This window comes from Marmota monax, unplaced genomic scaffold (genome assembly GCF_021218885.2).
Source record: "Marmota monax isolate L192 unplaced genomic scaffold, Marmota_monax_Labrador192_F-V1.1 WCK01_AAM20220418_F8-fsc00051, whole genome shotgun sequence".
Classification (NCBI taxonomy): Eukaryota; Metazoa; Chordata; class Mammalia; order Rodentia; family Sciuridae; genus Marmota; species Marmota monax.
In genome coordinates, this window is record NW_026695202.1 from 11,757,730 (window position 1) to 11,783,824 (window position 26,095).

A 26,095-nucleotide genomic window follows, 5' to 3' on the forward strand; every position below is an offset into this window, starting at 1 on the left:
AGCTTTGCTCCTGTCTGTATGACTTGCACTTCACCAAGTGGGTGTTCCCATTTTTTTTTTTTTTTAAAGCAGTGCTGTTCAGAAGCTTTTCTGCAGGGATAGTAATGTTCTATATCTACTATTCAGAATGGGGGCCACTAGCCACATGTTGACTACCGAGCATTTGAAATGTGATTGGTGTGATTGAGGAACTGATATTTAAATTTATTCAAGTTTAGTTGCCACAGGTATTATTATTAGCAGTTAATAATAACCCTTCCTGCTAAATGCAACTCTTGTCTTTTCTAATTCATGACTTCCGATATTCTTTTTTTTTTTTTTTTTTTTTTAATAGAGAGAGAATTTGTTAATATTTATTTTTTTAGTTTTCGGCAGACACAACATCTTTGTTTGTGTGTGGTGCTGAGGATCGAACCCGGGCCGCACACTTGAGCCACATCCCCAGCCCTTCCGATATTCTTTTTATGGAAAACTCACGTGTTGCATTGCCTGATGCATCTAGAGTAATAAATTTGTAGTAAAATTGAATAGGTTACAATTGGCCTTCTGTATCTGAGCTCCACATCCATGAACTGAACCGAGGGTGATAGAAAGTATTCAAAAAAAGATTGTACTAAAAGTGTACATTTTTTGTTCTTATTCCTTAAACAATATAATGTAACAATTATGTAGCATTTAATTATTATTAGTTATTACAAATAATGTGGAGATTAAAGTTTACAGGAGGATATGGGTGTTATGCAGACACTATGCCATTTTATGTAAGGGAATTGAGCATTCTTAGTGTTTGGTATCTGAGGGGGTCCTGGAGCTAATTCTCTGCAAATACTGAGGGAGGACTTAGTAATGTCCCTGAATTGGACACTGAAAAACATTAAAATACTAAATTTTGGTGTGTGTCTGTGTGTGTATTATATTTTTGGCACCCAGAGATGTGAGTCCACGGGTGCTTAACCACTGAGCCACATCCCCAGCCCATTTATTTTTTATTTTTTATTATGAGACAAGGTCTCACTAAGTTGCTCAGGGCCTCACTAAGTTACTAAGGCTGGCTTTGAACTTGTGATCCTCCCGCCTCCCAAGCCACTGGGATTACAGGTGTGTACAGTGGTGCTCTGGCTATGTTATGTATATTTTACCAAAATAAAAAAAGAATGCATAGTGAAGGGATACAAAACCTGCAGCTAAAGGCCACCAGGGAGGTTTCCACTGAGGAAGCAGAACCATGAGTCTGACAAGTATAAGCAAAGGCCCTGGGGAAAGAGATGGACTAAGGGCCTTGCAGAGCAGGTAGGTGCTGGGCCATGAAGAGCCTGGTGAAAAGATCAAGGACAGGAGACCTGGTCCGGAAAGCTATAGGAGACCTTGAGGGGTTCCAAGCAGGAAAATGACATGTGTGGGTTTCATGTTTATAAAGATCACCCTGGCTCTCTGTTGAATATTTATCAGAGGATAGCAAAACTGGATCAAGAGAGACATGATCAGGCTAATAACAGTCACATGATGGTAATAGCAGCCATATGCAGTGCTCAGTGGCACAGGAAGGGGTGATGAGTGCCCCCAAGGCCATATGCAGTTCAGTGATCATGCAGCCAGCAAACACGGGGTTGGAAAGATGCCATCTCTTATCTGAAAATAAGATTTCCCGCTGGAGAAGTCTTTACCCATTTTGCAGCACATTGCTTTATAGAAATAGCTAACCTGAAGTCAAGTGAGATATTTCTTTCATTAGTCACTTCTTAAATATAGAAAAGGAACATGGGAATTCATGTAACAAATAGTGACATGGAAAAAAATTAAATTTTTTTTTCCTTAAAAAATAATGTAGGTACTTGTAATCCCAGTGGCTCAGGAGGTTGAGGCAGGAAGATCACAAGTTCTTGGCCAAGTGTGGGCAACTTGACTAGGTCCTGTCTCAAAATAAAAAACAAAAAGGGCTGCGGATGTAGCTAAGTGGTAGAGCACCCCTGGGCTCAGTTCCCAGTATTAGGGGAGGGGAAGGTAGTATGATTGATCCTTTGATGAAGCTGTGCTGTGTGTTGGGGTATACGAATATACTGATGACATATCCCATAGAGCAGAATACACACCAATGAGTGTGTAAAACTTGTGAAATATCAATTCAGATTGGTGGGTTTTATCAATGTCACTGTTCATTCTTGAATACTATAGTTAACCTAAGATGTTACCATTAAGAGAAACTGAGTTAAGGTTATATAGTATAGTATTTTTTGTTTGGTTGGTTGGTTGGTTTTGGTACTGGGGATTAAACTCAGGAGTGCTTTATCACTGTGCTATATCCCCAGTTCTTTTTATTTTTTGAGTCAGGGTCTTTCTAAGTTGCTGAACTTGTAGTCCTCCTGCATCCCTGGGATGACAGGCGTGTGGCACTGAGCCCAGCTGGGTGTGGTATTTCTTACCACTGCATGTGTATGTATAATTATCCCAACATAGTTAGAAACAAAAAAATTGAATAAAAAGTTTTCACTTGAATTTTCAGTATTTTCCTCTTTTTTTGATGGTAGGGATTAAAACCAGGGCTTTGCACATACTAAGCATGCATTCTACCACTGACCTGTGTCTCCCAAACTCAGTATTTTCCTATTATTTGTGTATTTCTTCCATAATAATTTTCTACAGAAATGACTTGTTTTGATTAAATTTGATACATTACTAAAGAACACTTAGCCCTTTTTCCTTCTTCTTTGAACATCTTTGAAATAAGGATATATCTTACAATTCATGTGGACTTAACATCAAGTCTGTTTAATCGGAGGCAGTTTTTCTTGGTGGTATATAAAATATTGATAAGTCTTATAATCATTGGTTTCCTAGATTTGATACGTTTGATTAGTGAGTAGTTCAATTATGTTGGGACAGAACAGTAACTGGTGAAATCTTGCTGACACATGTTTTGTGTGTATCTCAGCTCCATTTCTGCTCTCTGCTCAGTTTTGTGATATTAAAGCTGGGCTCCTATCAACTCATTTCTGATTGCGACCTGGCTCTTTGTTACATAGTGCCAACAGGGGGCGTGAGAGGGTGACTTCATGACCAGAGAAGGAAGAAGGAACTTCTGCTTCCTGTCTGCCTTTTATTCCCCTGAGAGGGGCACTTGAGCAACACTTCTTTGCCCCAGAGGCAGCAGTTCTTCCTGTTGCAGCAGCTGAATCCATTTTCTAGTTTTCCCATTACTTCCAGGACCAGCTTCATAGCCCCCTCTGAGGCCAAGCCACCTGCCCTGCTTCCCCAAAACCTCCTCCCTGTTTCCCCAGCCCTGGGGGGGGGGAGTTCCTGCCTTGGAAGTGCCTTAGTTCCTGCACTCTTTTTTGCCTTTTCAGTGACTAGTTAATAACTTTATACCTACTCATCAATTCTTTATACTATCCTTTATATTAAAACTTCTGTGTTAAAATAATGAGTGTGGTTTCTGTACCGAATGGACCTTGACTGATGACTACTCAATAGACCCACCAGTTTGAGCATATTCTGCATCTGAGAGTCTCTCTCATACACACTGTGTTCCCTGCTGCTGGTGACCTTTTAAAATATAAACCTTATATTCCCCCACTTAAAACCCATCAGCAGGTTTCTGTTCTCTCAGGGAAAAGAAGAAAATTATTAATGAGGCCTGCAGGGCCATGAATGGTCTGGCCCCATCTACTAAGCCTGTTTCATCTCATACTTGCTGAGAGTCAAACCATGAGAAGAAATTCACTTGCTAAACTGGAAATATGTCAGATTTCCTGCCTCCTATGATAATTAAGTGAAGAGATATTATAAAAACCCTATGTATGGGGTGGGGCTGGGGTTGTGGCTCGGCGGTAGAACGCTCGCCTAGCACGTGCGAGGCCCTGGGTTCAGTCCTTAGCACCACATTAAAATAAAGGAATTGTGTCCAACTACAACTAAGAAATAAATATTTTTAAAAAACCCTATGTATGCATTGAAGCCTAATCCTGAAAGACTTTTCTCTATTACTACCCTCCTTAAAAGACATATATGGACTAGGGATGCTGCTCTGTGGTAGAGCACCACCTAGCTTGCATGAGGCCCTGGGTTTCTGAAGGTTTTGCGCTGGCATGAACCCACAAGATACAGATGCTTGCACCTCTAAAATTGCCTTATTTTCCTGTTACATACTTTGCATGGACTCATGGTGCTGTCCCTCTGCTTTCCTTTCCTCCAAGCCTTCTCCACTCAATCCTCTCAGGTGAGAGTTCTGTGTTGCTTTACTCTGGCAGGTGTACCATCTGTCCTTTCTGGAGCTGATGCTCAAATTTCCTTCTGACAGAGACATTTCCTTCATTGCTTCGTGTCTTCCGTCACTGAGTGACTTACATCATTAGTTTTAGTTTGGTAGCTAAAACTAAAAGGTAGAGGCGATTTCTTAATACTTGTTCTACACTGAAGATACTTTTGTTGAAACTGGATTTTACTAATTCTCTAGAATCACCATAAAATGGGCTGAAAGGAACCTGGCATCATGCAGCCCCATTCCCTCTCTCACATGTATGGCCCAGAGCAAGTGCCTGGCCTGCCCAGATCCTGAAGGATGTTGGAGACAGAGCCAGGACTCTGATACACTGCGTTGTGTTTTTGATGAAAGTGAGCACTATCGACCTACTGTGTGTAAGTCGGTGTCAGGAAAGGATGCACAATGTGACTGTGTACATTAATTTCTTGCCAGACTAATCCTCTAGAATTTACACATCTAAATCACTATTGCTTAAAGAAAAAGCAGACTCTACAGCTGTTAGTTGTACCTGAGCCCCATGGGGCACAGTCTGTGCAAGGAGAGTTCCGGGTAACCGGGCAACAGGACTTACTGGTCTTAGTAAATTCCAGTGATCATTAAAGTCTCAGACTTATTTGTTTCCCAAGTTTGATTTTATTATAGTAAGAATGCTTGGCAGGACACCCACTCTCAACATGATTTTAAGTGTGTAATGCAGTTAACTCAAGACACCATGTTGCTGGTAATCCTTAGTCCTTCCTCACCTCGTTCAACTTGGAAGGTTATGTACGTAGGTTGATGAGCACCTCCCCATGTCCCCTTTACCACAGCCCCTGGCCACCACCATACCTCTTTTGACTCTCTGGATTTGACTATTTTAAGACACCTCATATCTGGAATCATGTAGTATTGGTTCTTTGTGGGCTTGTCTCATAGGATAAAGTCTGTAAGATTCACCCATGTTGCTATATATTGCAGGATTTCCTTCCTTTTTAACAGACTTGCTCCTTTACAATACAATTTATAGAGGATGGCTACTATTTTGAGGATGCTTGTAATATTTAGAAACAATGACAGATGACACTGTTGTATTGTTTAGAGACAATAACACTAGAAAAATATAGGCTTTTGTGTGTGTGTGTGTGTGTGTGTTTTGCAGTTATGGGGTTAAGCTCAGGTCCTCGTGCATGCTAAGGAAGTGCTCTACCATTAATCCACACTTGCAGTCCTAGAAATAATTTTAAAAAATATTTTTTTGAAGTTGCATACGGACAAATGCCTTTGTTTATTTTCATGTGGTGCTGAGGATTGAACCCAGTGCCTCACATGTACTAGGCAAGCACTCTGCCACTGAGCTACAGGCCCAGTCCCCTAGAAATAATTCTTAAATTCCATTATGTAGCATCTACTAAGTGGTTGTGAGGACTAGGGCGAGGAAGTGCTACTGGCAAAGCTTCGTGGGCAAGAGACTTAAGTTAGCCCCTGGTAGGCTGGAGAAATGTTGCCCTTTTTTTTTTCTTTATTTTAGCCAACATTTATTAAGTGCCTTTTAAAGCATGAGTGGCACAGGGTGACCAGAGAAAGGTAGAAGCTAACCAATCATGGATGGATTCTGATAACAGCAGTTGAAGGTCTGTTTAGGGAAACATGGCAGAGGGGCGGTTAAGTTGAAACCCCTTGAGTAGTGGGCTTTTAAGATCTGGACTCAGAATTGGAGGCTTGATCCTGATGGGAAGGCGAAGTTATAGTCTGCCCCAGGAGACTTTTGAGGAGGCACAGGCATAACTCAGAACTTCTAAGGCATTCTGGGAAGCAGATTGACCTGCCTCTTGAGTTTTTAGGCTGGTCTGGGCAGGTGACTTCGTATACACACCCACTAGAGTTAAGTTGCTGTCAAAGGCAGTTATCTGATGAAAAGTCAAATGAACTTTTTTATTGTTACAATTACCCCATTGTATAGAATTTGTTTGCTTACTACTCCTCTCCCTGGAGACCAGGCTGAGCTCCTTGAGGACAGGCTGTGTCTGGTTCACCCCAGTGTCCCTCAGGGCAAGGATAATAACTGCCACTTAGTTAAGTGGGCTGTAAATTCTCACTCCAAAAAGTAGTAAGCCCTCTGGACCTTCAGAGGCGAGTCTTTGGTGGAAATAACCTCTGCAAAGGTCCAGGCTAAGGAATAGGACAGGAGAGGTACAGCAGGAAGCTGGAGGTTGTTTGGTTGCAGCCCAAGGAAGGGCAACTCCTGGAAATGATAGCAGGGGCTTTTCCCTTTTGGACTGTTCAGGTATTTTCATGGCTTATCCACACCACACCTACTCTTCCAACAGCATCTACTCTATAGACATCTCAGGGGAACTGAGCCCCAACCCCGCCCCAGACCTGCTCCCTGTGCCTTGCACCCACATCAGTGGTGCCCACCCTGTGTCTGTAGGCAGCATACAGCTCTCAAATGTCCCCTTCTCAGAAGCCTTCCCTGCACCTTATCCAAAAGAACCCTGCCTTTGTCCTTGTTGCACTCTGTCCAGTTACTCTTTCTGGAGAAATAACCCAGAAAGAGTATTGAGCACTGCTGAAGTCATTCTGTTCATTCATCTCCTGGATGAGCGCCTTTTTTCACTTACTGGAATGTAAATATAATTTGTCTTTTCTGCTGTGTCTGAGACTCCAAATCAAGTTGTGGTCCATGGAGGGCACTATGTGAATGCCAGGGGAGAAAGAAGTCTGTTTTATTAGAGACTACAGCCCTTTATTTTTTACCAAATTGTTTGAGAACCTTAGGAACTTTATTAGCAACAGATTATGATAGTGCTCACAGCTGATATTCCTGATGGTGGCGAGATGGGGTGGTGCTTTCAATGAGGACCAGCAGAAGAGAGTAGTGTTTCTGGGGGCAAGCCTTTTTAGCATGCCCCCACTGGGTGGTGTGGCCTGCACTCAGTCTACATGGGTCATGTAGTGTGTCCTAGGGATCCTTGGAATCCTTGTTGAATGATCCCCAAACTCTTAGTAGCCACACACAGGCTGCAGTGGTCCTGGAACTGCATCCAAAATTACAAGTGTGACTTGGAGTCAGGCTCAAGGCCTGGCAGTGGGTGTGTCAGGTGCAATTTGCACTTCCTCTGAGGGTGAATGGTGTGTGTGCCTCCATCTCCCAACCTCACTGAGGAGCCTTTGTCACTGTCATCTTTGGAGTGACTTGGAAGACAAGCAGAGGAGAGCAGGGGGCTATTTGAAGCTACCCCATTAGAGGGAGAGAGTAAATATGTATGTGTGTGCTCTATTGCTGAAGTGTTTGCTTAAACAGTCTATCAGAAATCGTTCTTTTTGGCTAGCATCTTCAGTTTAGTTTGGGTCCTCCTGTTCAGTTGCACATCTCCTTTCAACTCCCCCCTCCCCAAGCCAAAGATGCACATGGAACAGTGGAGAAGCCTCACTTAGGATCTGAGCTGGCTGGGAGAATTGGCTGGTTGTGAATGAGCTTTCTTTCTTCACTTTCCCTTCCCTATTAAGACCTTTGTTTTAGGAAAAGGAAATTGGTGTGTTTAGAGAGTAATTGTTAGCTTTTCAAGACCGAACTTGTTGGTGTAATTTCTGAGGGCCTAGGGCAGCAAATAAAGTGAGTGAAAAAAGTCAAGCTGGGGTGTGTGTGTGTGCGCACGCGCGCGTAAATGCCTGGCGCTTGCAGCCAAAGCTGCTCTCAAGCTTCCAGCAAAAGAGCTGAACAGATTCTGGGAAGTTTTGAGTCCCCCACCCCCCCAGTGCCCCCAGTCCCTGCCCTCTGCCCTAGTTCTGTTGGTACCTGTTGCACTCCTTCCTGTGTCTCAACTCTGAGCCCGGCCAGCACATGGAACACTGCAGCTCTTTTGTTATCCCAGTGACAACGTGACAGAAGTTTCCTATTTGTCAGGACCTCCTTTTCTCCTTTTTTTTTTTTTTAATATTTATTTATTTATAGTTATATTTGGATGCAATACCTTTATTTTATCGATTTTTATGTGGTGCTGAGGATCGAACCTAGGGCCTTGCACATGCTAGGTGAGTGCTCTACTGCTGAGCCACAACCACAGCCCCTCCTTTCCCCCTTTAGACAGTAATATACACCTGGACTCCTGAGATGGACTTCAGGGCCGCTTGAGTGTTGGGCCCATGATCCAGGAGCAGCATTCTGCAGAGCTGAGTGCGCAGGAGCAGGGGGAGTGCAGGCTTCCTGTCTAGTTGGGATTCTCTCTTGGAGTTGGTTTAACTAGGTGAAGACTTTGCCTGTCTCCTTGGCCCCTTTATTGGTTCCTTCTGTCTACCTTCTTGCTGTCCCTTGCCCCAAGGCTCCTACTGGGCATTCTGCCTGTGCCTGTCCTTAGCCCAGGTGTCCTGTGCATGAGAATTAGATGGTGCTGGTAAGCAAGGAGTCCTTACGTGGGGTGGTTTAATCAAAGGCTCTCAGTGTTTGGGGTCTGAAGTTACCATATCCTGGCCCAACCGTCTCTTTTCACATTTTCTTTAAGGTGTAGCAGGAGGCAGGATGACCTGTGTTTCATAATGAAGGCATTTTCAGCCCTGGGAGAAGTGGAGACATCAATATGGTCTCGTTCTCCAGAGACTTCTCTGGCTGTCCTGTGCAGTGTTTGGTCTTCAAACCTCTCATTGCCCCTCCTAGAGATAAATAGGGAGTCCTAGAAGCCTCTTGGTGATCTGTGTCTAGCTTATTTCCGAAGAGAATTCAATGCTATTATGGCTGATCTGAGACGGTCTGCATCTTCATGTTTAAATTACCTCTATAAACCACTATACAGACTGCTGAGGTGTCAGAAATAAAAGGTTTAAAGGGGATGGGTAGACAAGGGGAAGTTTCTTGGCTATTTGAAGTTTTCAGTTGGGATAAGAAAAAAGGAATGTAGTCATCCAGGTGGGGAGGTGCATGATCCAGAGAGCCATGGAGGTGAGGACTCACCTGGGGAATGGAGCATGCTCACACAGGAACAGGTCCTCTGAGGTGAAGCAGAAGGTGGTCCTCTGAGCTCAGGATGGATGGGCATTTTTCTCTTTACTCCTTGAACTTCCAGATCCATTTTATGTTGCTTATTCACATAAATAGATTTCCTTCCTTGTTTAAATATTTTGAATTAATTGTATATTCACATGAAGTTGTAAGGAATAATCTGTGTACCTTTTTACCCAGTTTCTCTTAGTGGTAACATCTTGCTGAATTATTGTTTTTTAAATTGAATTTATCTAGTTAAAAAGGGCTATATAGCTGTCTGCAGCCTCCTGCTTTTCCTTCTGTGCCATAGTAGTATTAGTTTTTTATTTCCTTCCAAAGGAGTCTCTTCTATAAGAGTTAGATGTAAGCCCCCTTTTACTTCCATACATGGAAGCATAAAGTACAATTTTTTGCTTTTTACTTTTAACAATGTATCTTAAAGACCTATTTTCAGTAGTACAGAAAGATCTTTCCTTGTGTGGATAGGTATAATTTATTTAACCAGTCCCCTAACTGAAGCTCATTTTTGATGTTTTTTTTCTTGCCATTACAGATTTTGCTGCAGTGAATATCCTTAACATTACATAATTCCCCACATGTGCAATTATTTTCCTGTGATAGATTCCTAGAAGTATGGTAACTGGGTCAAAGACTATGTACACTTTAATTTTGATAAATAACTGCCAAATTATCCTCTGAAGAGATTGTACCAGGTCATATTCTCACCAGTAATGACATAGGTGAATGTTTTTTCCCTTGCCACCTCAACAACACTGTGTTAATAGCAGATTTTATCTTTATTTCTTTCTCTGTGAACTCTTCATTTCCTTCACCCATTTTCCCATTGGATTATTGTCTTTTCCTTGCTGACTTATAGGAACTCTTTATGTAATGCGGAACCTAGCTCTTGGTGATGAAAACTACTGATGCTTTTTTTCCAGCAATATTGACTTTGTTCCTGGTGAGGGGTGTGTGTGAGAGTTTTATCAATGTAATTGTTTTGAAGTTTTTATATGGTCAGATGTAGTCATTACTTGTTTGTGACTTTTGAGTATGAAGCTAAACATACATTAGAAAGTCTTCACTCACTCTCCCATGTCTCAGAGTGCTTTACTGCATGCAGGCCTGCCATTCCCTCTCTGCTTAGGTCCCTGCTTCCCTCTTGCATCCCTGTGGAGTTTATTTTTGTGTAAGGAGTGAGGGAGTAGATCCATTTTAGAGCCCCACATGTGTCTTGAGAGCCGCCTCAGGAGTGCAGTGTCTCATCCGCTCAGCTCCTTCTCTGTTGCTTTATACAAATAAGAGCTTGGTGTGAAGGAGGAAGATCCCTGCAGCAGTAGCCACCTCTGTGCTGGTTATCGTTGGGCACCTACACAGGCACTCTCATGATGAGGAGTGTAACCCCCTTTTTAGATGTAGAAACGTAGAGACCATTTGCCCAAGTTCTTAACACTGGTGTCTGAAATCCAATTTGATCTTAAACTGTTAGACTCCAGAACCTAAACTTTTTCATTCACCTGGCTACGTGGAGAAGAGGGACACACTGGGAGAGGGCACCTCTTCTTGTAATTGGCCATGCTTGTGCATAGGTTTGGGAGAGATGGATTCAAAAGAATTTTGAAGATGTTGGAGGCTGAGAGTCCTGAAATACCAAGAAATAAAAAAATACTACATGCATTCATTAATAGAATCCCTATATGCAAATGATATATAGAAAACATATCCTTTGAGGCTGGCCTTGAATTTGTAATTCTTATGACTTGGCCTCTGGAGTAGCTGGGGTTACAAGTGAGGGCTTGTTTAAGAGAAACTTAAGTATCCTTTTAGAAAAACATGGTATTTACGCAAAGCTTTTTCTAAGATTGTCTACTAAAGAGCATAATGGTAGGTTATTCGCTAAACATTTCCCTAGGTTGCTAAGTAGAAATTAGGAGTTAAACTGTGTATCTATAGAGACTTTTGGATGTCATTTTTGAATCAAGTTAAGCATCTTATATCTGCTCCAGCAGGTAGTGTTAGCTTAGTTGTTACCAAAAGGCTGTATATAAATCATATTTTAGATCTTGAGTCATTTTCCCATTGGTGTATAATTTTAGTTGAAGAACTGGGTCATAGGAGTTCACAAGCCAACTTTACTCTGTAGTTAATTACTATTATTATTAAATATGCTTATCTTTTGGAAATATACATTTCCCTCAAGGTAATTCGATTATTATCATTCAGCTTGCTAAATTTACATGACAATTGCTGGCACATAAGAACTTGACTTTCCATTTTTACTATTCTGAAAATAGAGCACAAAGAGCCAGCATTGAGAAGTAGAGTATGACTGTCAACTGTGCTAAGTGGAATTCAGTTTTCTTCTCTGCTAATTGTTTTTAATGCTGAGATGAGTGTCTCAAATAGCAGCCTTTCTCAGAGGATTTCCAGAATTGGAACAACATACACCAACTTAATAAAACAGGAGTGCTGCTGTGTGACCCGGAAGCTGCTAGCTACCCGGCTGGCTTACTGCAGGAGCCTGTGTGATCCCCAGGACTGTCCAGATCTCTTCTGTTTAATTTCTCACATAAAATATGTGTGTGTAAAAATCATTTTCATTGAAGGACCACACGGGCTGTGATGCTCTGTTCTCCCCACTGTCACTGGAGTGGAGGACACATGGTCAGAGGTTAGCCAGATGTATTAGTTGAATTCACTTCTTTTTGATTCCCTAAATTTAAATAATACTTAAAAAAATATTCACGACATTGTTTAGCCCCATTTCTTCTGTGTGGCAGTCTAACCCTAGGATAGCAAGTGCTTAGTCAGTGGAAGCAGTTCCAGGGCCTTAGCAGCAGAAGGCCTCCAAGAACCTGGGGTTTCTTTCTCCCTAGGATGAGCTTGGACTATGGCTTCCCAGTCAGCCTTTTCAGAAAAGAAGCCTGATGTGTGTGTGTGTCCCTGTATAAAGCACTTCAGATTCTTCCCAGGTCCCAACTACCCAGTCACTGCCTGATGCTTTTGGATATCACATACTTGAACAGTCAGGTGTTCTGTTTGAATTGCTTTACAGTTAACTTCCCTTGGTGTTTCAGCATGTTGCAGTTTAATGTGGAATTGCTAATTATCTTAATTGATTGATTTCAAAGGCTTTTTTTTTTTTTTTTGCAGTACTGGGAATTGAGCACAGAGATATTCTACGCCCTTTTACTTATTTTAATTTTATTTTTTAATTTTGAGATAGGATCTTGCCAAGTTGCTGAGGAAGACCTTGAGTTTGTGATCCTCCTGCCTCAGCCTCCTGAGTAGCTAGGATTGTGGGTGTGTGCCACTGTGCCTGGATATTTTTTTAAAATATAAAATAATAAATGTGCTGGATTGTGTGTAGAAGCATGAAAAAAACAGCAACATAAAAATGAAAGCACTTGAATGTGAGAGCAGCGCCTGTGTACAATTAGCAAGATCTCAGTTCTCCTAAGTGCCTCTGAACTGTGGGTTCCAAGTGTGTCCCTTTGTTTTCTTTCCTGTTGAGGAACAATATTTTCATCACTCTTCTGTAGTGGGTAGTTCTTTCCACATCATGGCTTAGACTCCTCCTCTTCAGTTCCTTGATGAAGAGGGTGGAATGATTCCCTAGCTTTTGTGGGTTTGTCTGATTCTTCAGGTTTAAACATAGTTTTTAGTGGTTCCAGATGATAAATATTAGAGTATGTGGCGTAGCCCTCAACACTGTCCTGTCCCTTAGCCTGCCTGGATATTTGTAGCACTAGTCTTAGCGCTAGGCTGTCCTCAAGAGCCTCACATAACCACTGTAATGTACGGGAGAGTACTTTCTGGAGTAAAATGGGAGGTGATGTTAACAAAGATTTCTTCACCAAATCTTACCTTAAAACCTAAGGGATTTTTTGAACTCAAAATCTTCAGCAAAACTTCAGGAATGGTTGAAAAATTAACAGTTTTGATTGAGTTATGACATAGACACACCATTTAGGTATTACTGATTGAAGGCAAGTTTAGGAATCTAGTAAGGATTCTGGTCATTGACAGTGGTCCAGAGGGTTAAAGCAACCAGATGTTAGGTAAAGGTCTAAGAGTCGAGACATTTGCCTTTTTAAGCCTCTTTTCCAGGAGTGTTTCTAGCATGGAAAAATGAAACTTTATACCTGTGGGAGGTACACTGTCTGTGCAGATGCTCCAGTTTAGAGCTTGTGTGGTCTTGGGAACAACACACACACCAGGCCTTGGTCAGTCAGGGATCTGCCAGAGAAGCAGAGGCCATTTTAGGGATTCCAGGGTTTTTGTTTTTTGTTTTTTCTTCTCTTTTTTTTAAACCTTTACTTATTGAGGTAAAATTGACATTCAATAAACTGACACGTATAATTTGTCTGACTTCTGTCTACATTTTTAGATTTATTCATGTTATATATATTAGCCATTCATCCCTTTTATTGCTGAGTAGCATTCTGTTATGTGCTGTATTGAAGTTTATCTGTTCAATTCTTAGTGACCATTTGGGCAGTTTCTTGTTTTTAGCTATTACAAGTAAAACTGCTCTGAATGTTCATTTCAAAGTCTTTGTTCAGCATTTGCTTTCTTTAGGATAAATACCTAGGAATAGAATGGCTGGGTTATATGGTAGGTGTATGTTTCACTTTTTAAGAAATTCCCTGTTTTCCAAAGTGGTTGTAGCATTTTATCTTCCCACCATCAGCTAGTCCTGTTGTTGATGCCCAGGTGTGGTCAGTTTTTTAAAATTTGGACGTTCTATAAAAGTATGTGTGTTGCCATCTTATTGGACTTTATTTCTGTTAATGACTAGAAATGTTGAACATCATTTTCCATACTTTTTTGCTATCTGTGTATCGTTAGTGAGGTGGCTGTTCAAATCTTTTGCTCATATTTATTTATTTGTTTGTTTGTTTGTTACCAGGGATTGAACCCATTGAGCCACATCCCCAGCCTGTTTTATTTTTTATTTTGAGACAGGGTCTCATTAAATTGCTTAGGGCTTCAGCCTCCCTAACCTGTGGGATTACAAGTGTGCACCACCACACCTGGCTTGCTCATTTTAAAAATTGGGTTGTTTGTTAAGAATTCTTTATATTCTGCACAATTTTTTAAATAACTGATTTGCAAATGTTTTCTCCCAGTTTGTGGCTTATCTTTTCATTATCTTAGCAGTCTTTTAAAAAGAAGTTTTTGATTTTGATGAGTCAAATTTATCAATTTGTTTTCTTTTGTGGCATGTACCTTTTTATATTTCCTATAACTAGGAAATAGTTTGCCTAGCCCAGGATTATAAATATTTTTGCCTAGAAGTTTTATAGTTTTAGATTTTACATTTAGGTTTATGATCCAATTTGAGATAATTTTTTATAGTGCAAGGGATGGATTGAGGTTCTTTTTTTTTTTTTTTTTTTTTTAATGTGCCTACCAGTTGACCTTGTTGGAAACACTATCCTTTTCCCCATTGAATTGTATCTGCACTGCATTTGGAAATCAGTTGTCCTTACATGTGTTCGCCTGTTTCTGGGCTCTGTATTCTTTCCCATTAACCTTTTTCTCTTAGTGCCAACACTTGATTAGTGTTGCTTAAAGTAAATCTTCAAGTCAGGTTGTTTCATTATTTTGAAAAATTATCAGCTATTCTGGGTCTTTTACATTTCCATATGAAGAGCTTATCAATTTCTACAAAAAAACTGTCTAGCTGGAATTTTGATAGATTGTGCTGAATCTACATGTTAATTTGGGGAGAGAATTGATACCTTAACAATGTGTATAGTCTTCTGTCCCATGTATCTCTCCTTAATCGGGTTACTGAAATTTTCTCTTACAATGTGTTGTAGTTTTGGTGTATAGGGATTGTATATATTTTTGTTAAACTTATCTTAATTCTGTCATGTTTTCTATTTTTTTTTTAAGGTGTAGATTGACATAACATAATGCCTTTATTTTTATGTGGTGCTGAGGATCAAACCCAGGTCCCGCCCGTGCTAGGCGAGCGCTCTACCGCTGAGCCACAATCCCAGCCCCATGTTTTCTAGTTTATCTGTAACAATTTTTATGTGTAAATCTTTTATTTTAATGCACATATATGCTTTTATTTTATTTACTTATTTATTTATTTTACTGGGGATTGAATCCTGGGATGCTTGACCACTGAACTACATCCCCAGCCCTTTTCATTTTGAGACGGCCTCGCTAAATTGCTAAGGTTGTTCTTGAACTTGTGATCCTCCTGCCTCAGCCTCCCAAGTTGCTGGGATTACAGGTGTGCACTGCCACCACACCTGACTAAAATTTATTTTTAATTGATATATAAAAACATAAAAATGGTACATATTAATGGAGTGCTCATGATATTTTAATACGTGTATGCCTTGTATAATCAAATTAAACATAGCCGCCTCTTCATTTATCACCTTTTAATAGTGAAAACATTCAAAATTCTTCTTGCTAGCTTTTTTAAGACACATATGCACAATTATTATCTTTAGTCACCCTACTGTGCAGCAGCACACCAGAACTCACTTCTTCCTTCTTTTTAACTGCAACTTAAACCTGTTGACCAACCATTCCCCACCCCATCCCTCCCTCCAAGTGTTATATATTTTATATCCCACAACCTTGTTACACTCATTTATTGAATTCTGGTACATATATATAAAAGTCTGTTGAATCTTTCAAGTGGGAAAGGTTTTAATTTAGAAAAGTAACTGTGTACACAATCATTAGTGAGTCTAAAGGAATTTGGGGGAGACCACTGTTACCGCTGATTAAGTTGGAGTACCATCCGCTGGAGTGCCAGTTTCCAGGGAAGCAGTCAGGCTGGCTGTCTGCAGCTCCAGTGTGACTTCAGATCATCTGGAAGCTGCTGCAGAAGTGGTAAATCCTGTCTGCTGCTACTTTTATGTCTATTTACAACTTCTCTAGAGAATGACAACTTCTTCCTTCCATATCTTAAGTGGGTACCTTTCTTTGGTAGCATCTGGAACCATATAAGGAAAAGGACTCTTATGAATGTAGTTACAGGCTTTTCCCTACCTTTCGAGATCACACTCAGCAGGGTGTAGGGTGTAGGGAAAGAGTGTAGGGGGCTGCACAGTGTGGTGCAGAGGGTGTTAATGGAAACAGAGGAGAAAGTGACTTAGCAATACTGTGAAAAAATGAAGGATGTTACATGGCTTTGACCTAGTGAGATGTGATTTCCAAGAACATAGACAAGGCCCTTTGACAGTGTTGGCAGTAGCATGTTATGGCAGGCCCACTTTGCTGTGGGCTGTTTTGCCTAGTAATAGGATGAGTGTAGACAAACTGAAGCATGTTTAGGGAATAGTGTGACTCCAGTGGCAAGGGGATAGAAAAAGATGGTCACATGAAATGTTTGAAGGAATTAGGAATGACTCAGGAATGTACAGTAGTGACTACAGGTATTTATAAAGATTTGTTCTGTATGATCTCAAAAGGAAGTCTTAGGGCCTCTGGGCGGAAGCTGAAGGACACATTTCCCAGGCAGTATAGTATGAAGAGACTCTCACCCAGCTGCACCGATGTGGAATAGGTCTCTGTTACAGGTCTCTGGGCCTCCTGAGCAGAGTAGGTGAGGCGTAAGATGAGTGGTTTCAGATGAGATCTTCTTTACACCATTCTAACCCTGAAATTCACTGCAAGGAAAGATCCCACAAATCATCGGTCACAACTTTTGCCACGTGGACTTTCTGAAAATAAAACTAGGTTATTTAAAATACATTATCTTGCTTTATTTGGTTTGAGTAGTAATTCCAAAAAACTCCATTTCATTGCTGTGTCTCAAAATATGGAAAAGTTGTGAAAAGCCTGGAGTCAGAGGCCACGTTGGCAAAAATGTTAACTGCTGTATTTCACTGATTCTGAAACATACTATTCCTTGTCATCATTTCAGTGGGGTTTCACGTACAGTCAATACCGTGTGAGTTGTTTAATTCCATTTAAAAATCCTTTAGTAAATGACTACACCATCATTTGGCATTGAAACAGATACAACAAGGCATAAACTTATATTAATGAAGTTACCACTCAAGGAGAAATGACTATAACTCCGTATTTTCTTGGAAAGAAACAACTGAGCGAGTTATACTTATGCTACTCAAAAGATCCTGAGACCAGCAACTTGTTAGAAATGGAGAATTACAGGCTCCCTTCTACATATTTTAAATAAGAATCCACATTTAACAAGGTTCCTTTTAAAGTTCGAGAAGCATAATTTTGCACAATTTCTGAAAGGAAGCTAGCCCACATATAGGAGTTGAGTTACATGTTGTTACTGGCATTGCCTGTCACATGTCACAAGATGCAACTGAAGGCCTGAGAAATTTCTGTATTCTTCCAGGCTAATAAAAAAATGTGTATTTACTTAGTTTTTCCAGGTTTATTGTTTTCTTTCTGTGAGCCACACAATCTCAGAATGATTTTTGTGCTCCGGTGGTGTTTGGCCCTGTCTAGTAATTTAATATCATCTACAAATTATATTAGCATCCCATTAAATTCCTTCAGTCAGACCCAAGCAAATGAAAAATGTTAAGAACAAATCCAACACAGATATTTGGAGTACCCTACTATGTAATTTCCTCTGCCTGAATGGATATATTCCAGCATGCCCGTGTGTGCATGCGTGAGCACGCACAATTTTTATTAAAAACACTCGAAATGAATGCTTGGAGCACTTTAACTCTTTTAATTGTGCTCCATTTGTTAATTTTTCTTTCCCCAGTAGGCATGTGGTATTATTAATCCTGAATTGAGTGTGCCTAGGCTTTTTCTTCACTGTTTTATAAAATTGCCAAGATTATCTTTGTCTTTTAAGGAAGTAGATGATTGTACAAATCATATATATGTGTGTGTGCATGTGTGTATGTGTGTGATGTGTTTTTAAAACTTCTGTCTAACTCTGTTTGTGTTGGGCAGAGTTCTTAGTGTGCAGACAGAAGTGTGCACTCCCATTGGTGCATCAGGGTTATTAAATGGTGATATTCTTTCCTGGCTACTTGACAGGCATAGCATCTGGGACCACATCATTCTTGTCTATTCCCTGACAAGATGGGTACCCTGTGTGTTCTCCATTGAAGTTACACATAAGTGCACCTTATTGACAGCACACATGACATCTCTGTATCTGGTCTTAGGAGAGTCTGGGAAATAGGATAACAGGAGCTTAGAACTGGTATTGACAGAGCTGATGTATATCCATACCTCCATAGACGAGAATAGCAGACTTAGGTAGTCATTACATCCTTGACATTGTTGGTAAAAGAATTTTCTTGTGAATTATGTGTTAGGGGAACGTTTCTAATAACTTTGTGGTGGCCAGCAGCTCAGGAGACTGAGGCAGGAGTATCATAAGTTCAAAGTCAGCCTCGGCAATGGCAAGGCACTAAGCAACTCAGTGAGACCCTGTCTCTAAGTTAAATACAGAATAGGGCTGGGGATGTGGCTTGGTGATCAAGGGCCCCTGAGTTTAATCCCTGGTACCCCCCAAATTAAGTAAAATTAAAAGGACAGGGATATGGCTCAGGGGTTACCTATTGCTGGGATTCAATCCCTGGTACAAACAACAACAACAAACGAAATTACCTTGTGGTACCCTGTGTGTCTATCTAATATACTTAAGGAACACTTGATGGATTAAACTAATAACCACTGCAATATAGTAGGGTGCAATATAGTAGGGTGAATTGTAGATTCTAGACTCTTTTTGGAAATGCATTTCTGGGATTCTTGGGATTAAATGATTTCTAAAGATCCTTTTGGCTCCTGTGTGACTCTCATAAGAGCCATTAACAAGATGATTTAAACTAGAAGTCCTTAATAGCATTTTTATAGGAGACCAAAAAATGAGTCAAAGTTTGAAGATTTTGTTTTTATACTTGAAATTTTTATTGCAGTAATTGTGGATTCGCATGAGGTTTTCAGACTATCACAGAGGATTTCCATGTGCTCTTTACTCAATTTCCAAATGGTACAATCTGTGGTTATGAATGTGTGTGTGTGTGTGTGTGTAGTTCTATAGTTTCATCAATATAGGTTTATGTATTCACCACCACTATCAAGGTACAGAGCAATGCCCTCACCACAGAGTCAACCATACCTGCTTCATCCTCACCTGCAATCTCTGGCAACCAAGAAATATCTTACAAGTACTATCATATAATACCTAGCCTTTGATATTGACTATTGTCACTCAGCCTGATTGCCTGGAGATTCATCCAGTTTTTCGTGTTTTAAGTTTGTTCCTTTTTAATTTGGAAGATTTTTTTTTTTTTAACAGTGTTAGTTTGTCTCTGGGCTGTTTCCCGTGTCGGGTGGGTGGTTGTACTGTTCAGGTCTGTCTGCCCCCATTGTGTGGAGCTGATTCTGAACTTTGGCACTGAGGATGCTGCCACACTTACCATAGGGTCAGGGATAGGTTTTGAAGCTGTTGTGCTCCTGGGTGTCTGTATCCATTTTCCTATCAAGTTGAGCCCTGGCTCTTTGTCTGTGTGGAGGTTCTTAGTAAGGGTTGTCCTCTAGTCAGTGTACTTCTGGAGATTTACTACCTTCAAGTCTGAAGTTGTCAGCCCTGCCTGTCCATGCTCAGCGCATTCAGGAACCATTGTTCGGGAGTCCAGTTTGTTCAGAGAAGTTGTTCTATTTCCTGCTGTAGCACAGCCACGAGTTCACACGTCTCCAGTTAGGGATGTTAAGACACCAAAGGCACTGCAGGCTCTCCTCAGAGTACCCAAGGTATCATAAAGGTGGCACCAACAGAAGAGCACAGACTCTGGCCTTGGAGGTGTTGTCTGGAAGCAGAAACAAGATGAAGCTGTTTGAAAAGCCGGACTGAGAGTACCGAGAGAGCTGGCAGGAGTGGCCCTCGTTTGCCACTGAGCACTCGGCCTCAGGATCTGGCATCAAGTAGGCACCAAAATAATGAATGAGTGAGATAGAAAAGAAGCTTTTAGGCAGAGGCCCCGTTCTTTTGATGTGGTGGGGGCTGCTACACGGTGAGCATGGGAAACCAAAGGGTCAGCAAGGGAGGGTAGAAGAGAAGAGTATCCTTCTCCATGTTCCCCCAAAAACAAAATCCCAAAATTCACACCAAGTACTTTCCTATCTGAGGACCACTCATTCACCAGATAATTTTGTTTTTTCTTTCTTTTCTTTTTTTTTTAAATTTTTGAGAGAGTCTTAGAATGTTGCCCATGATGGGCTCAAAAACTCCTGAGCCCCCAGCAGTCCTCCTTCCCTGGCCTCCGCAATAGCCAGGACCATAGAGGTACATCACTGTGCTCCCAAGATGACTTTCTTCACTTAGGTCTCAACTTAGATGTCACAGTCTCATAGAAGCAGTAAACATTTCATGTTCCCTGTCCCTTCTCCCTTGGACATTCTTGAGCCCCTTATCCATCTTTATTTTCTTTTTGGCATTTGTCCTGATTTCCTGGTCCTGTGTATTCATCTCCTGTCTAGGATGTCAGCTTCCTGAGGGCAGGGACTTACCCTCTTTTGCCCACTGTTATATGTTTGTGCTTGGATCAATGGCTGGCATGTCATGGTCACCTAGTGTATATCAGATGATTTCTTTCACTGTTAGGAGGTTTCCTGTAGACACATCTCCCACAGAAGGGGTAGAAAGTAGAGAGGGCTTCTTAACCATCCAGCATAAGGTGATGCCCTCTCCCCTACCATTATCTATCAGCTCACCCCACCTCACCCCATCCTCTTCAGGGAATTGTGTATTTTATACATATATTTTGTAGTGTACCCTGTTTGTTACCTGTATCCCTTGCTGGAAGGCAAGGTCCCTGAAAGCTAGAGCCTGGTTTTGTTTCTGCCATATCCCAGAGCTCAGAAAAAAGTCTAGCTCATGTTAGACACCTAATTAATGGATCAGTCTCTGGGCAACCTGGTAGGGGGAGGTAAAACACAGAGGGTCCCCATACCACTCTTTGCCTGCCAGATCCCTGGTAAGAGCCGCGGTACAGAAGGTCATTCACAGGCCCAGATGCTGCCCATGACAGGTGGTGTCTACCATGAGACACTCCCAGGGCCACACAGAGGCAGGGTGTACACAGTTCCACATGGGGTATACACAGGAGGGCAAGGTTCTTGGGAACTGGAGTTGGCAGGCAAGATTTCATTGAAGCAAGTGGATATTGAGCCAGGACTTGACAGTTAGGTAAAATGTGTTGGGCAATAAAAGGGAGAATGGTTTTTATGTCAGCAGTGAAGACTGGGTAAGGAAAACGTGGAGGCTGGACTGGCTTTGAGTGCCAGCACTTGGGCGCGTAGCCCAGCTCTCTGGCTCCTAGCTTTCCCCTGCAGGTCTCTAACCTTCAGAGGCTTAAGCTCTAGGCCACAGCAGGTGTTGGGGGGCTGTCAGCACCTTTGCTGTTCTGGACCCAGATATACCGAGCAGGAGTCTTGCTGTGTCTCAGCTCAAGTGCATATTGGATAGCTTCCTTTTATTCAAGGGATAGCTCCCTTTACCCTCCACCCCCAACCCCAGTGCTGGCTTCAGATCCAGGGTCTTGCACATGCTAGGGAAGTGCTCTACCACTGAGCTACATCCCTGGCAACAAGAATTACCTTTCTTAAAGGCACTTGTACTCTGAACAGTGAGTACAGTAAATACATACATACATAAATAAAAATCTGAAATGCTGTTGTATTATTTTTTCACCTTATAGGATTTTAATAGTTTGGGATTGTGAGTGATGCTTGCTGGTAAATCTTGTACTTAGCATGTTTAAGGACCTGGATTCAATCCCCAGTACACACACCACACACCACACACACACACACACGCGCGCGCGCGCACACGTGCACACACGCACACACATACACATACACACACGCACACACACACACATACAGAGGTTTCTATCATTCCAGATTTGTTTTGAATTATAATACTTGTATCTTTGGTGTACCTGTACTGTGCCTTAATTCTTCCAGTACTGACAAAAATTAAGTAGAAGTAACAAAGTCTTATCTACTGGGATGGCAAGCACAGTAGCTGGTATTAAACCCAGCTCCTAGACAATGTCAGGACCCACATGGAAGAGATTTGTACAACACCCTGGGTAAATGGCTGAGGCGGATGGGGCTAGCAGCGCACATTGTAGCTGGGAGGGATTTGAGGGGCTCTGCTCTGTGTTCTGTACATGCCTGGAAGCCATGCGTTGCCTGGAGAGTACTGAGTACTCAGTGAATATTTTTACTGAATTTGTTGAATGAGTTAACTTGCAGTTTGGAAGGGGTTTTACATCTAATTGTATATGTAGAGATGAAGTTCTCTTCTAACTTCTATGCAGTGGTTGGATCCACCTCCTTACCTGGCTTTTGTATTTGGTTGCTGCAGGTGAGGTTTGATTTTTGAGGTATAAAGCAGGTGATAGGTAATAGTTAATAGTAATAGGTAATAGTTCTAAAGTGTATATTTGAATGAGAATTTGATCAGTGCTTCTCAGTCCTGGCTGCATGTTGGAACAGTTGGGGGTGTGCTTGCTTTGGCAGCTTATATTCTAGAATTAGAACCACTGCGGGTGGGGGGCTTTAAAAGTCCCTAGCGATTTCTGTGTAATTGATCGGGAGTGCTGCCTGGGCAACAGTTTTGTGTTTGTTGTTTGGATTTTGTTTTGTTTTTGGAAACAGTCTCGAACTTAACAGAATTTGAATCTGTATGGTTTTGAAAAGCTTTCTTTTTTTTCCTCATTCATTTGAGAATAAACTGCTGACCCAGTGCCCCATCACCCGCAGCCCTTTCACCAACACTGTAGTATATCTCTAAACGAGCATTCTTCTGCAGACCACAGTACACCATCAACGGAAAACATCAGCATTGAGACCTTACTACCATTGACTCTGCAAGTGACATTGGTATTTATTGATATTTGTACTTCTGAATAGTGAAACAGTTCATGTTAATAATTAATTTTGATTCCGTCTCACAGGGTTTGTTTGCGTTTTCTCCCCTTCCATTTTTGTAACTCCTTTTCTCAATGGTGAGAAACCTGGCTGTTGTCATTCTTAATATATTTTTTTGTTGGTCAGTCCCTCTGTATGGCACCACCATCACCGGTTTCCTCCAGTGCGATTGTCCTCCACCCTCTGCTGGGGCTCTGACTCGGTGGAGGGATTTTGTAGAGCTCCATAAATGATGCTAATATGCCAGCTGAGGTCGGAGAAAAGTGAATGCCACACTGAAGTCAGTGACAGGGTTTTAAAGTCAGGTTTGGCAAAGTAAATTCTCCCTAAGAAAATGAAATTTAAGGAGAAGACTAAATTCTACAGAGATGCATGGTATCAAAACAACAACCCAAAAAACAAACAAACAAACAAAAAAACAGGGCAAAAGCATAGCCTGTCTGCTAAAATGCTTCAAAAAATATTTGTTTTGGAAATAAAACCACTTTTAGTGAGCAAGAATTTTAGTCTCTTTTCCTGAATTACCTGTTTATAGGAAAAATATTTGAAAAGATTAGTTGTTTTTTAAGAATGTGTGTAATTAAAAACTTTCTTTTTACATTACCTTTCAAAAAGGAACTTTTTATTTTAGCATAATTTTAGACTTAGGAAAAAAATGGCAATTTGCTTTTTTAAAACACCAGATATTTTAGCAGGCAATATTCAGGTAGCGGCTGCTCCTTTTCTGTAGTCAGCTTTACTATAAACTGTGGAAGCCTAGTTACAGGGACGTGGAACTCCATACTTTCCTTCCACCTAAAACCAGAGAAAGCAAGTTCTTACAGCCAAATAACAGGACCAGTGGTCAGCCTGCATTAGGTTGTCAACATCCATCTGGCCAGATTTTGTAAACCCATTTGCATAGAGTGGCACCCTGCTGCAAGTGGTTTTCTTCCAAGAGCTTTATCACACCTAGACTGATGTATATATAACCTGAATCCACAGAAATCCAGCATTAGACTTGGGGATTGTCAGATTCCCAAGATCAAGGCCAGCCTCTACAATTTAGGAAAAACCTATTTTAAAAATAAAAAGGGCTGGGAATATAGTTCAGTGGCACAGCACCTCTGGGCTCAATCCCCCATACTGGAAAAAAAATTTTTTTTTTTAAAGAAAATTTGTAAAATATACAGCTCTTAAAAAATGTGAGCCAGGAGCCTTGGCACACACCTCTAATCCCAGTGACATGGGAGGCTGAGATAGGAGGATCTCAAGTTCAAGGTCAGTCTCAGCAACTTACTGAGACTCTGTCTCAAAGAGTAAAAAAAACAGAACTAGGGTGGGAGGTTGGCATTGTGGCTCAGTGGTAGAGTGGTTGCCCTGCACATGGGAGCACCACATACATACATACATACATACATACATAAAATAAAAATATTATGCCCGTCTACAACTAAAAAGAGAAGTGAGGATTTAGCTCAGTTGTAAAGCCACCCCTGAGTTTAATCCCTAGCACCAAACAAACAAACCAGAAGATGTAGAGGAAAAATAAGGAAAGGGGAAACACTTAAATTATAATAAATACATATAGACCATAATGGAGTTAACTTATTCTGCATTATTATGAATATTTTCATAAGCCAGTTGGATGTTGTTATATCCAAATTTGATCCTTTGCTGATTAGAAATGCATTAATCTGGGCAGGGGTTGTAGCTCAGTGGTAGAGTGCTCAACTTGTGTGTGGAAGGCACTGGGTTCTATCCTCTGCACCACATAAAAATAAAATAAAGGTATTGTGTCCATTCGCAACTAAGAAAATATTAAGAAAAAAATACATTAATCCTGTGTGTGTGTATGTGTGTGTATGTGCTCACATGCATGTGTATTCTTTTGGCTAAATATTATTCAGACCACTTTAATAGACTTTATTGAAGTCAAACTTACAAACCAAGATATGGGAATGCCTAATTGTGGTGAACCTTATGCATACTTTCAGTTTAAGTAAAATGCTATATTCTGTTCAGCCATAGAGATGAACTTTGCTACAGAAGTGGAGAGAATATAATTGTGTAACCTTCTGATGTGACTTTACTTTAACAGAGAGAAGGAGCAAGAAAGGGAAGAACAGTTAATGGAAGACAAGAAAAGGAAGAAAGAGGATAAAAAGAAAAAAGAAGCCACTCAGAAGGTGGGTTAACCAATTAAATAAGTCTCACATCTGTCCAGCTTGCAGAATAAGTGATTATCTTAGTAGCTTGGATACCTGATGTCTTAATATTTCTACTTGAGACCTTAGTTTATTAAAAAAATAATGAAGGAAAAAGTTCAATTATGCAAAGTTATGCACTAATCATAAAATGGATGTTGAACCACGCTGCCGCTGATCTATGAAAACGGCAGCACGGTGTTGAGGAAGGCGGGGCTGCCAGGCCCCGAATCTTCACTATCTTAAACAAGTTTATAGACTTGACTCTTGAAAACCTGCTGAATTGTTCCCTGGTGTTCTTTTGGTTCATCCATAAAACTATTGTTTAGATGAGTTTATCTTTTGATAATTGCATCCAGAAATGTTCCTCAAAGGACCCAGTGTGCCTGCTAGTTTGATTTAGAGCATTCATGAACTTGAGGAATTTGCTTATAAGAAATAGAGAAATGCTAGACGAAAATAGAGGGGCAGGGCACACTGGTATATGCGTATCATCACAGTTACTCTGGAGGCCCAGGCAGAGAATCGCATATTTGAGACCAGCCAGGGTAATTTTTTAAAAATATTTTTTAGTTATAATTGGACACATTACATTTATTTTATTTATTTATTTTTATGTGGTGCTGAGGATCAAACCCAGTGCTTTGCATATGCTAGGCAAGCGCTCTACCACTGAGCCACAACCTCAGCCCAGCCTGGGGAACTTAATGAGACTGGGGATATAGCTACATGGTTCAGTTCCCAGTACTGGGTAGTGGAATGGGGTGA

The 26,095-nt window shown here is 41.0% G+C and overlaps 1 protein-coding gene across 5 annotated transcripts in view; it reads left to right on the forward strand.

Moving 5' to 3' along the window:
• Tnrc6b (trinucleotide repeat containing adaptor 6B) overlaps positions 1-26,095 on the forward strand; it is a 257,060-nt gene that overhangs the window by 153,350 nt on the left and 77,615 nt on the right. For all 5 annotated transcript variants that reach the window (XM_058574304.1, XM_058574302.1, XM_058574305.1 and 2 more), the window contains one exon: positions 25,222-25,309. In XM_058574304.1, the coding sequence (XP_058430287.1) occupies positions 25,222-25,309 (88 nt within the window). The remainder of the gene's footprint in view (positions 1-25,221; positions 25,310-26,095) is intronic.